Source organism: Haemaphysalis longicornis, unplaced genomic scaffold (genome assembly GCF_048455015.1).
Source record: "Haemaphysalis longicornis isolate Haplotype H1 unplaced genomic scaffold, Haemaphysalis longicornis Haplotype H1 scaffold_6, whole genome shotgun sequence".
NCBI classification, from domain to species: Eukaryota; Metazoa; Arthropoda; class Arachnida; order Ixodida; family Ixodidae; genus Haemaphysalis; species Haemaphysalis longicornis.
The window spans coordinates 52641536-52653713 of record NW_027526407.1 but is presented as its reverse complement, the minus strand read 5'-3'; the positions used below and the strand labels follow the sequence as shown (position 1 = coordinate 52653713).

The window sequence follows — 12178 nt, the reverse complement described above, 5'->3', positions numbered from 1 at the left end:
CATTGGTGCGCCCCTGTCCTCTTAAGCTAGTAATCATGGTTTACTATTCTACGCGCTGATTTCGCCAGTTTGTATCCGCAAACCACGTCTTTCTCTAGCTGGCTGCCCTCAACCCTGCGGAAATCTGAAACGGGAATTCCTGTGGATCAGAATGCATGTTGCCCCTCTGTTCTGCCAGGCTGCCATCAAAACCGTCATCACTTACATGTTGAACTTCCACTGATTCAATATGCTTTGACTGGCTGCCGTGCCTCTTTCCTCCAAAACCTAATTTGCTAACGAATGACACAATGGCGGGCCAACCGCGTGCGGGTTTTTATATTAACTTCAAGAGCACGCAGGCTTGCCAGGTTACGTTTAAAGCATCACAAACACGAGCATAGTCGCGCACATCCACACACGTATGTGCGTGTGCGCGCATGCGTGCGACACGGACAATCTTTGCGGTTTGAAAATGTGATTGCCGTGATTAGGTTAGGTCACTTGTCAACTTCGTTTTGAAACGAAAGTGAGAGCACCATGTGAAAAAGACTAATTTTCAGGCAGTTTCATCTGTCCGGTATTACGTAGCCGTCAAAGTGACTGCAGTGAAATGATACTTGGGTAACGCGGATGTGTTCCGTCATCGATGAGTAAAGGCATGGTTGAGAAACAATCTGTGAAGTGGACACCATAATACATACACTGCGCTCATCTCCTTCATTAGGCCTTTCTATATCTGAGTGGGGCCTCATTTTTACAACGTTCCATTTATTTGGATCTTAATACTCAGGGTTGCAATATGCTATTCAAAAGCAACAAAAACTCATCTGGGCCTCTTTATGAAGACAAAACCGGTTTATTTATTTTCAAACATTCAAACATCTATTTTCAAAGATACACGGAAGCACTGATTATAAGCATCTTGCAAGAAGTATACATGCTATTTTTATGGCGAACAGTCACGTAGCACTCAGCCCATAGAGTACAATCAATGCACTATGACATCAGAGACCTTAATAAATGGCTTAGATGGATTTTGAGGAATTCCAACATGATAATCCTGCACATCGCAAGAACACCAGCAGGAAGTACAGTTTGGTAGGAGCAAAAGTCACTAATGCCGGATCTCGACTTAATTTATGTGAAAACATGTATACGCAGTATCCGCGCACGCGTTAACACAGAATAAAGTTCCAAAAAAATTACAAGTACAGAGAAACTTTAGATATCAAGTACTGCACGTCGCGGACACTGAAAAAAAAATAGACGCAGCTTACACTACCTGTGCAAGGCTGGAAAAACAGAAGAGCGGGGGCCCCTCCCCTTTCGTCGCCGATCCAGTTGTTGCATCTCAAATAGATTTCCGAATTTGGCGTCTAAAGTTCTTCATGTTTTTCAGGCACGGATCGTTTTGTCCGCAGGCTTTCGCATCCCACCAAAATTGGACGGCGTTAGCACACGCTACAGCCCACGGCAACCGGCTTCGCAAGCTGGGCGCCTGTAGCGCGAACTCGGCGTCTGTGCTCAGCATTTCACGCCCGAACGAGCGTGCACCAGCGAGTAGAAGAGCACGCGAGATCACGCGATGAGCGCTGGGCAGAGTTTTCTCGAAAGTCGAACTGGCAGAAGTCGGGCGCTCCTGTCAAGGCATACACACGCTCACGTGAGCTCGTTATTCTTTCCTAGTATATTCGGTGAGCTGGTCACGTGGCGCAAACGCAGATGCAAGCATTGACGACGCATGGTGCTCTTACTGCTGCCCACACTGCGGTTAAACAATCGGCCAAGAGTTGCTTGGCGCAGGTTGCAATCAAATACGTGCCCTCACCCCGCCCTGTGTCACCGCAGCTATCCGGATAGGTACACGGACAGATGCAAGTGGTGCAACATTGAAGCAGCCACACTACAACATATGGTCGGCCAATTCCCCAATAAACGACTGTACATATAAGAAGTAGTGAGCAGTGGCAAGCTGCATAGCTTAGCTGTCCTCCCGAGATACAACCTGTTGTCTCACAACTGGCAGAGGACGCCGCCGGGGACCACGGATTCCTGACCGCCGTCTGATGGGACGAAGAGAAAGAGAGAAATCTCTTTATCAGAGGAGAAAGCAGAGAGTTTTGCAGGAATCGTACCACCGACATGCTACTCGGCGGGGGAATGGGTAGGGGTGAGTAGAAAAGGCTCTATAGATACAGGGCAGAAGAATGGGAAGAAAAGAAGTCATGTCACAAACTACATGATGGGACGAAGGCACCCGACATTTCCTCACGGTGAATTTGTTTAAAAACGGATGACAATAACGTTTGCTCTCTCTCTCTCTCTCTCTCTCTCTCTCTCTCTCTCTCTCTCTCTCTCTCGTGCGTTTCACGAAGCGCACACTCACGCGCGTTGGGCATTTTTTCTATGCGGTTTTCTTTTCATGTAACGCTGGAGTGCGGGGCAATATATGTAAACAGCTTTGCTTTTAAAATACTTTCACTTCAATTGTGTGCCCCATCGACGCAACTGCTACGTACCTGGCAAACTCAAGGAAATGCACTCTCGCAATTTTTTCTGATAATATAATCGTGAATATATTGTCTAGTCAGCTGATCCGGGTGCCTAGCGAGGATTTCAGTGTTCTGAAATAGCGGCTTGCAATCATCCCTAATGTAACCCGGCAAGCAAGAATGCTGTCTCAGGTTTCCAGGCTGCTTGAGTTGGTTCAACCTCTGGTTTACACATTGGCTTGTCTGACCTATGTACACAGAACCGCAGGTGAAGGGTACTTTGTATACGACTCCTGTTGCGCACGGAATGAACTTTTCGAAGTGATTCACACCGCATCGGTCTACTCCACCTGTAGCTGACAAGACGTGAACTTTCGCTTCATGGTAAGACTTGCCTGACTCTTCCTGAACACGCTCAATGAGGGATGTCTGAGCTTCGAAAAGCTTGAACGCTTCGGCACACAGCATCTCAGTGTTTCGCCGCAGTACAAATCGAACAGCGCGGTTAAGGCACACACGGTTTTTCATTATTGCGACATGGATTGCTGTCTGGTCAGCATCCTTCTGGACATTGTTTATGGTGAAGGAGGTTATAAAGGGGTTCTGAGCCACTCCCTCAGAGAGAATATCAATGCATTCAGGGCTCACTGGTGTGGACATCACTGAGATGTCGATCTCATTCAGAGATCTACTTTTTGCAATCACATTTCTTAAATGTCTTGCACCGTGCGGTTGCATATTACGGCATTCAATTCCTAGGCAAGTCACGGTCGTGTTGAACAGAAGACCCCCCGCTACCCTCGCCGCCATAATAGAAGTTTCCCAATTCTGAATCAGCTTCACGCTTTTCAGGGATACATTTTCTGCGAGTGCATAGTACAGGTCGTCCTCGTAGTCGTACTTGCCTATCGCAAGGCGAAGTGTCAGGCTGCGGACCAGGAGGCTTGAAGACAATGCCTTGCACACAAGCGCGCAATTTTTCTTGTCCAGCTTAGCAATATCGAGTTCCAAATCGATAGCTCGGAAACGGAGAGATGCAGCGAGGCCCGAAGCGTCGTAGTCACTCCACTCCAGTTGCACGCGTCCGTACAAGTTCTTCTCCCGTAGTTTGGTGGCCAGCGTCTGCCTAGTTTTTTCCAGAGTCGCCCAGTACCTGTTCAGGTAGAATGAGTCGTTCTCGTTCGCTGGTCTGAAAAAGAAAGGGTGTTCCTTTTAGCACAATGTCCAGTAGAGTGGAACTGCTGCAGGTTTGTAGACGAAAGATCAACAGTAAACTGTTTTAATTAGACTGTTTCCTGCCTTAGAATGCGTCTAATATGGCTTCAACTTGAACTATTCGTCAGCCTTGTGTAGGTCACCAGTGCTTCACTAGTAATTTGGGATCACGTGACTCCCTGGGGACCAACAGGTAGGTAGGTCATGAACTGGTCAACACACAGGGTCAGCGGTCCAGCAGGCAAACCTGCACAATTTCCCGCTGACATTAGGGACAGACATAGACATCATCCCCATCTTTGTCTCTGAAAATCCCAACCTTTCGGGAACCCTATAAACCGGCTCAGGGAAGCGCTGTTTGGTATTCAGCAAGGAGTCGACCTTGAACGTAACAAAACACCCTCTAAATACTTTTTCGGGATTCCAAATTCTTGCCGCAATTCATTGCCGAAATTTTTTCTCCACATACATTTCCATGGGATAGTTTCATTGCGCTGGAGCGTGGTCGCGCTGAATTCTAAAAACAAAACTGCGAACAAATCAAGCTTTCACTTCCAACATTAACCCTGCGCAAATATTGTGCATTGCGCTGAAGAACTGCAGAGTCATTACTGCTGAAAGAACTGGGATGAGTGGAAAAGGTTCACTTTAAAACAAAATTTTTCCGCTTGCCAAACCCAAGGAAGACTACCGTCACTAAAAATGTTACAGGACTTACTGCAGATGGTTTATTCTTCGAGTCCCAGTTTGTGACATTGGAAAACTTTACGCTACTTTGACACAGCTCATTTAAATGTCACACAACACAGGAAATGTCACAAACGCAGCGAAGCAGCGAAGCCCGAAGCGTTGTAATCACTCCACTCCCGTTGCACACGTCCGTACACGTTTTTCTCGCGCAGTTTGGTGGCCAGCGTCTGTCTAGTATCTTTCAGAATCGCCCTATACCTGTTCAGGTCGAGTGGGTTATTCTGGTTCGCCGGTCACGACCTGTTCTACGCGGTGAAAGAACAAAGCAGTGGGAGAATTTCCGGGTACTTCCTGGTATCCAAGCAAAGATGACAACATTCAACGCGAGGATATTACTCATGACAGGCCGATTCTACGCTAACGCACCAACCTATTCTGATACTAGTGCCTTTATTTATGAAAGTACGAGCCCGCATGGCTCCGCAGCAAGCACTTGCCGATATTTCTTTATATACCGCGAGCATGTTTTCCTCGAGATTTACATTATACATGGCCACCGATGTATTACTGTGCACGAAACAACGTTTTTAAAATGGCACGATATTCTATCACGCAATACGCGTAATGGTGAAGGGGCCTGCGGCAACCCAACGGGAATTCTTCGCCCATCTGCTCCATTACCTGGAGACAACCTGCCTCACGCAGCGGCTGTAGCCCGGAGTGCAGTGATTGGCTGATATGCCCGGACTGACTGCTTTCTAGGACTGACAGCTCTCTTTATACCTTTTTCTCTCTCTCTACCTTATCCTATCACTCCCCCTCTACTACTCTACTCCCCTTACCCCGCACGGGGTTGTATGCAGGCGATCTCCCTGCCGAGCTCAAAATATCCCCAGAGCATTTCCTTTCCTTTAATGTCGCAAACCACAACCACCAAGTACATGCTGAGCATGTACTTGGCTGAGCACATGCTGACCGAAATGTGCAAATCCACACGAAAGCTTTCTTACCTGTTTATTGGCGGTGGCTCCAAACAGCCAAATTTCACTGAGCACATGTTTGTTGTCAATGCGTCGCATAAACTCAGGACTGACTGAAAATCCACATAGCATTCGGAAATGTCCAGACACTCCAGCGTCTTGTTTTCTGATAGTCCCTCGGCAATCAGTTTTCCGAAGGCGAAATAGATGATGGCATCCCGAATTGTGAGGGAGTGAAGGCTTCGGTTCTCTGAGAGCAGTACATTAAGCTGTAGCGGATTCGAGTTCTGTAATCCGCCGTGGATTGTCAGGCGTTTCAAAGTAGTGTGGTTTAGAAGAGCCCTCAGGACGTCATTGATAGAACCTTCATCGCTGCCCTCACACGGCAATTCTAGTTCGGTTAGTGTTTTGTTTTCGCTTATGAAGCTGCAGAATGCTATTTGTGCTTTCTCCTTAGGCGGGAGCCAAAATATCCTCAATGTCCTATTCGATCTCAGGAAGTCGTCAAGGCTTCGTATCCCTTTTGCGCCTAATTCTCCAGGATAAATCAACTCCGTCAATTTTCGGCATTTTGCTATACCTTCCATGAGCACATCGGAGATATGTTCATCTTCTTCGATGTTTCGGTATCTCGCGGTGGCGTCCATGAGCGCAGCAATGCCGCCGCCCCCGTAGTCACTGCACATGAAGCCCTCCACATAAACTTTCCTGACAGATTCCCTATTGGCTGCCAACAGCTCAGCTAACGTTTTAACCGAGGTAGGGCTGGCATGGATATGTAACAGCGTTAGGCTTTCGAGGTTTTCTATGGGGCCGATGGCGTCGAGAAGAGAAGCCCAGTTGTCGGGGGCGTGGCCTCCAATGGAGATGTGACGCAGACTGGACTTCAACTCGGCAACAGGTTCGGGTACAGTTACGTTTCCAAATGACCCGCTTTGACATTGCTGCATCGACACTTGGTCCTGATTGTTCAGCCGACCAATTTGGAGTGTTTCGATACAACGATGCTTCTTTAGTAACCACACAGTAATAGCGGCTGTGTCTTCAAGTTGCTGGAGGTTCGTTGCAGGAAGCGTCACATCAATAGTCAGGCAAATCTTTCCGAGCGACGATTCGGAGAGGCGGATGGCGAAATTAGTGAGAGCAACATTCCACTTTACAAGCTCGTCGCATATCCAGCAGCTGTCCGAAGAAGCGGAGCAGTCTGGCTGCTCTTTGAGGTTTGGCCATTCCTTTTTCCACCATTCTTCAACCGCCGTCATCTGTGCAGGTGCTGTAAAAATTGTGAAAAACGTTCTTCTGGTTTAGTCACGATAAGTACTCTTTGAGCTGGTTTCGGAACTCCGTTTTCATTCATAAACAGATGTCAGAAATTCGAACGTTCTTTTTTTCGTTCCCGAAGAGTCCCCGTTTCATAAAATATCAATCCAGCCTTTGGGTTTAACGAGGTATGGGAAAATTTGAAATATTGTGCTTTTAGCTGCTTCAAAAAGCCCACAGAACCACATTTAGTTCACACCATTCTGTGAAATGCAAGGAAATTGTGGAAGACCATGCATGGTTTCCAATATTTTTCATGTACTTCCTTGAACAACTCTTTAATAATGCTCGCATCAGGTCGCATAACACCAGCGTATGCAGGTAACACATACACAACCAAGCTTTAGGTTGGTGGCGAACAAACCGAATGTTTTGGTGAGAGCGTACTACAGATCGTAGGTTAATATTGTGTTTTTCTATCGCTGTCGGGGTGCGCGCTCGGACAAACGTAACGGCATTCGCATCGTTGTTACCATAGTGTTGAGCCTGAAGGTGCAAATTCTCTTCAAATGTTAACTTTCTTTGGGCTCTCCCTTGCCTCAATTCCTCTCTGCAGTTTGAAGTTCCCAAAATACGACCAGTGCGTTGCTTCGGTTGACGATATTTAAATATACGTCGGTGTGAACGTATAAACGGACTTCTGGCATGCCTGTTGTAAATAAAATATAACCACACAGGGGCACTCTCAAAACAGTGTGCTACAAAACAACTGCACGGAAAAAAGCAGCCTGAAAGTAAACAGAAATAAGAAAGTCACATCCGAGGCCGCTACATTGATAACCGGCTCCATTTAGCTGAAAAATATTTTCCATGCTCTCTCGAAAATTTGACAATTCAGGACAGTAAGCTCTGCAGCCAATAGAGCGTATACAAAACTCTCATTCATTTGTTGGAAAACTTAGGAAAATAGTGACGCCTATCATCTATGCACGATAACGTCCCATCCAGCACAAAATTTGGGAAGGACAGAGGCTGATACAGAGAAGCTTGAAATTCCCCGCTGTCTAGCGACGTTATTTGGGTTCACAAACTGTAGCGGCTTTAAGTTGTAATATGCGTAAGGTACAATGGTCCGAATATTTTTTTATCCAAGTTCGAAAAAAAACTAAAAACGCCTCGGCTAGCCGCGCACCAGTACAAGCTGTTAGACATGCATTTGCGCATTCCGCAAAATCTCCTGCCACGAAATCACAGTTCGACCAATGGGCCCTGTGACCTGCCACTGATGAAACCCCAGCTCTGCGTGTTACAAACATATCTGTGAGAGGCCAAGAGCCACTTAAAAAAACTAACGCAGGCTTCTAGCGTGAGGAAAAACTATTCAATGGCCTTACATCCAAAGAGGCAAATGCAGCAGCTCGTCAAATTTAGGCCTAATTGCTTAAAGGAGCTAGCGAACTAGCAAGAAACTTGCAGAAGTCACGAACTTATTTTTTCTTCCCCAGTTATAATAGCGGTCCGAATAGGGCCCATTTACTACCGAATTGTACTCTCCACAGGCATCAAGGCACAAAGAATGATTCGAGGAGAGCGCACTTACCTCAGCTCGTCCTGTCAGCGCAAATGTTGGCGCTGCACTTCGCACACGAGCGCGGCACACCTGCCAATGTCTGCTGCTGCTCTGATCGGGTTGACGTGTCAGTTTATTGCTTTGTTCCGAGGCCGATTAGATGCACTCGACGTTCCACTCACCTGGAACGCCTTGATACCAGCGCGGAGACACGCGTGCGCTTGTTCAATGTCTCGCCTTCACTCTTGAGATAACATACGGCGGCGCCGCTGATAATGCAATCTGGCAGCTCAGGCAGGCTCAATGTCCAGCCTGGATATTGCTGAATATCGCGAAATAATTTTCCGGTCAGCGTAAAACTTCAACACGCGGGACAAACGATGACTGTGGGTGGCCAGAATTGTGCGTCGTCCACCCATTGTGCTCGTCCGTGTTGCAGTTTTCGAGTAATTCAAGCGGTTTAACCCGCCGCAGCTACACCTGGCGTATAAAGTGCACCGTAGCGCAGGGGGGCGGTGTAATTTTGACCTCCTGGGTTATCTATGAAGTTCGCCAAAACCTCGACACGTGGTGGTTTTCGCTTTCCGCCACCGCGGCTTGAATCGAACCCACGCCCTTGGATACAGCAGCACAACGCCTTAGCCACTGATCCAACTCGGCGGGTCGTGTTGGAGTTTGGGGCTGATCTGGCGATAAATTACTATAAGCCAACAAGCTTGGATTGTACCTATTGTAGATTACGCTCATTTTTCAACTCCAGGCTCGTTTCTTTGTGACAGAGTAGCCCGGTCGTACAGTTAGGATCAGTTTCAATGTTATCGCGGTACCATCAACCAAGCAAGACGAGAGTGCCATTCCGTTGCACTTCTTTTCATTTGCGAGGATAATGTTATGCTAGCCTCTCTCGCGCCTTGGCTGTTACATAGGATTCGCTCACCTCCTTCTACAGAGTGTGAATGCCATATTTATTTTTTTCCTTTTTAGATCACGTATGGGCGTTTCATTCCTGTAGGTTGTTGTTGATTTTTATAATACCGCGGATAGCTCCCCGGTGCGGCACGGCTGAAGCGCATTTTCATGACCCCCTAGCAACAACTTGTGAGCGCTGCCCCTGTGGACCGCACTGGGGAACGCTGCTGTATGTATACAACAGTTTTAGATGTGACTGCATCTCATTCACTCGCCTTGTCACTCCATACGGCGTTGTTGTTGTCCGTCCACGCCCCTCCCCCATTCTCCTGGCCGCGCGAGCTGCGCTCTCCGCCGCTCACCCTCTCTCCTCTCCGGTAGCGAACACTTTCTCTCGCGAGGGGCATTGGATTGGATTCGATTGGGTTGGCTTGGCTTGGCTTGGATTGGATTTGGATTTGGATTTGGATTGTATTGGATTAAAGAGGATTGTGTTGGATTGTGTCGTCATATCCGCGCCACGTTGCGTCATAGCCGCGGTCGTTCCAGCACCGGCGTTCCGATTTCGGGCACGTGCATAGACTTGATCTTCGCTGCAAATTGCACGGTGTTCCCGTTACTTCACCATCCACTACCCGTACACTGCTGCGACCACAAGGCCTCCATCGTTAACGTTACGCCGCGTGTTAAATAAAGAATACATCATACGCGTTCCTCACAGGTTTCACGCAATTAGAGAATCAACCCAAAGGAAACACCAAGTGAACCCCCAAGATGCGCGCATCTCCACAGGGTTCCCCTCGCGGGAAGGTGGGGTACTTTTTCTGAACCACCACTTCCCGCATCTAGGAAGACACCACTCCATGTATCCTACAATTTACCCTTCAAACAAATATGCCCTTCTTGCCCAACTCAGTATGCCTCTCGTTACCATATTACGTGGACCTTCCCCAACATTCCAAGCATTTCCCAAATACCCACCCAACTCTTGAACAGTGGAAAGCTGCGTTGCTCAGCTCAGATATGGAAGATCAGCGACAGCTAGTACGACGGGCCACGCGTGCAGTCAGAGCTACCGGGCCCTGGAATTGGGGCACCTCCCCTGCTTAAGCTGACGACACCAGTTCCTAACCAGTGTAAAATAAAGTTATTCCTCCTCCTATCGCTGAAGTGACACTTAAACTATATATGCGTCGCATTTTAATGGGAGGATATGAAATAATTTTTAATGACCACGCATCTTTCAACGTCGTTGCAGTGGCGGCACGAAATGGAAATTTTTTAGAAAATCTCTTTTACCGGTGTCAAACGAAAACAAGCAGTTTTGCAACAGCTTTTATTCCTGCAAAAATAATGTTCATACTACATATGGGGTTCTTCCCTGCTGCGCGACAACTCACTTGTGTTTGGAATTGATGTTCTAGGATGCCATGGCATAGTACTTGTTAGTCCACCAGCTCACTCCTTCACTTTGGGAAATCTTCCTGGCTAGAATTCCCACAGAGATTCCACAAGGTCGGTGTCTTCCAGAATCCTATTCTGTTTTGCATGAATGGTTCCCACACGTGTTTTCAGAAACATCAATCAAAATGCATGCAAGCTAGGTTCCCCTTCATGACACCCCATCATCATCATCATCATCATCATCGTCACCAGCCTATCTACGCCCACTGCTGGGCAAAGGCCTCTCCCATTATTCTCCAATTACCCCAGTCCTGTACCAACTGTGACCAATTTATTTCTGCAAACTTCTTGATCTCATCTGCCCATCTAACTTTCTGCCGCCCCCTGCAGCGCTTGCCTTCTCTAGGGATCCACTCTGTTACCCTTAATGACCAACGGTTATCTTGCCTTCGCATTACATGCCCTGCCCACGTTCATTTCTTCTTCTTAAACTTTACTAATATGCCCTTAACACGCGTTTGTTCCCTAACCCAGTCCGCTCTCTTCTTGTCCCTTAATATTAAACCTATCATTTTCCGCTCCATTGCCCGCTGAGTCGTTCTCAATTTAAGTTGAACCCTCTTAGTGAGCCTCCAAGTTTCTGCCCCGTAGGTGAGTACCGGTAAGATGCAGCTGTCATACACTTTCTTCTTCAGCGACAATGGTAGGGTGCTATTCATTATCAGAGAATGTCTGCCGCATGCACTCCACCCCATTCTGATCCTTCTAATTATCTCTGCCTCATGGTTGTGATCTGGGGTAACAACTTGGCCTAAGAAGAGCCTTCCGCTGCCTCGCGAGCCTTCCGCTGCCTCGCCCCCTATCACGAACTGCTGTGCTGTCCCGAGGTTATTGATCATTACGTTGGTTTTCTGCATATTAATTTTCAGGCCCACGGTTCTACTCTGTTCGTCCAGTGCAGAAAGCATGCTTTTCAATTCGTCCCCCGAATTACTTAGCAAGGCAACGTCATCAGCAAATCTGAGTTTACTGAGGTATTCTCCATTAACCCTTCCTCCCACCTGTTCCCAATCCAACGTTCTGAATACTTCTTGTAAGCATGCTGTGAATAACATTGGAGAGATTGTGTCTCCTTGTCTGACACCCTTTTTCATAGGTATTTTACTGCTCTCCCTATGGAGGATGATGGTAGCTGTAGACCCATTGTAGATATCCTCTAGTATTCTTACATAATGCTCATCTACCCCCTGGTTCCGTAATGCCTGAAGGACAGCTAGGGTTTCGATCGAGTCAAATGCTTTTTCATAATCTATGAATGCTATATATAGGGGTTCAGTATACTCCGCGCACTTCTCTATCACCTGATTGATCGTGTGAATATGGTCCATTGTTGAATAACATTTACGGAACCCTGCTTGTTCTTTAGGTTGCCTGAAATCTAACGTTGCAGAAATTCTATTAGCGATTACCTTGGTAAGTACCTTGTAGACGACTGACAGTAAGCTGATCGGCCTGTAAATCGACACCCCATACATTCTCAATTAAATTGAGGTCTGGTCTGCACGATGGCCACTCCAGTTGTGTATACCGCTGTTTGTGAGATTTTGTAGAACTGTAGCTTCAGTAGGTACAGGGCACCCGTCGTGCTGCAAGTAACAGCAGCCGTCAGGAAAGGG

General features: G+C 47.3%; 1 protein-coding gene across 1 annotated transcript; it reads right to left on the bottom strand.

Moving 5' to 3' along the window:
* Positions 1-818: 818 nt before the first annotated feature.
* LOC144142671 (uncharacterized) lies at positions 819-8386 on the bottom strand. Its single transcript, XM_077674331.1, has 4 exons — positions 8220-8386; positions 5390-6632; positions 3380-3663; positions 819-2045 (listed from the first exon to the last, which is right to left on the bottom strand). Exons 2-4 carry the CDS (start codon positions 6619-6621, stop codon positions 1996-1998), a joined length of 1566 nt encoding a protein of 521 aa, XP_077530457.1. The 5' UTR covers positions 6622-6632; positions 8220-8386; the 3' UTR covers positions 819-1995.
* Positions 8387-12178: the final 3792 nt, after the last annotated feature.

What these genes read in the sequence shown, in the direction of transcription:
- LOC144142671 (XM_077674331.1), bottom strand. Translation starts at nt 6,621, where the DNA reads ATGACGGCGGTTGAAGAATGGTGGAAAAAGGAATGGCCAAACCTCAAA. An exon ending in GAGCCACCGCCAATAAACAG is followed by an intron (nt 3,664 to 5,389) that starts GTAAGAAAGCTT and finishes TTTCTTTTTCAG; the next exon opens with ACCAGCGAACGAGAACGACT. An exon ending in GACACTTCGCCTTGCGATAG is followed by an intron (nt 2,046 to 3,379) that starts GCAAGTACGACT and finishes TCGTCCCATCAG; the next exon opens with ACGGCGGTCAGGAATCCGTG.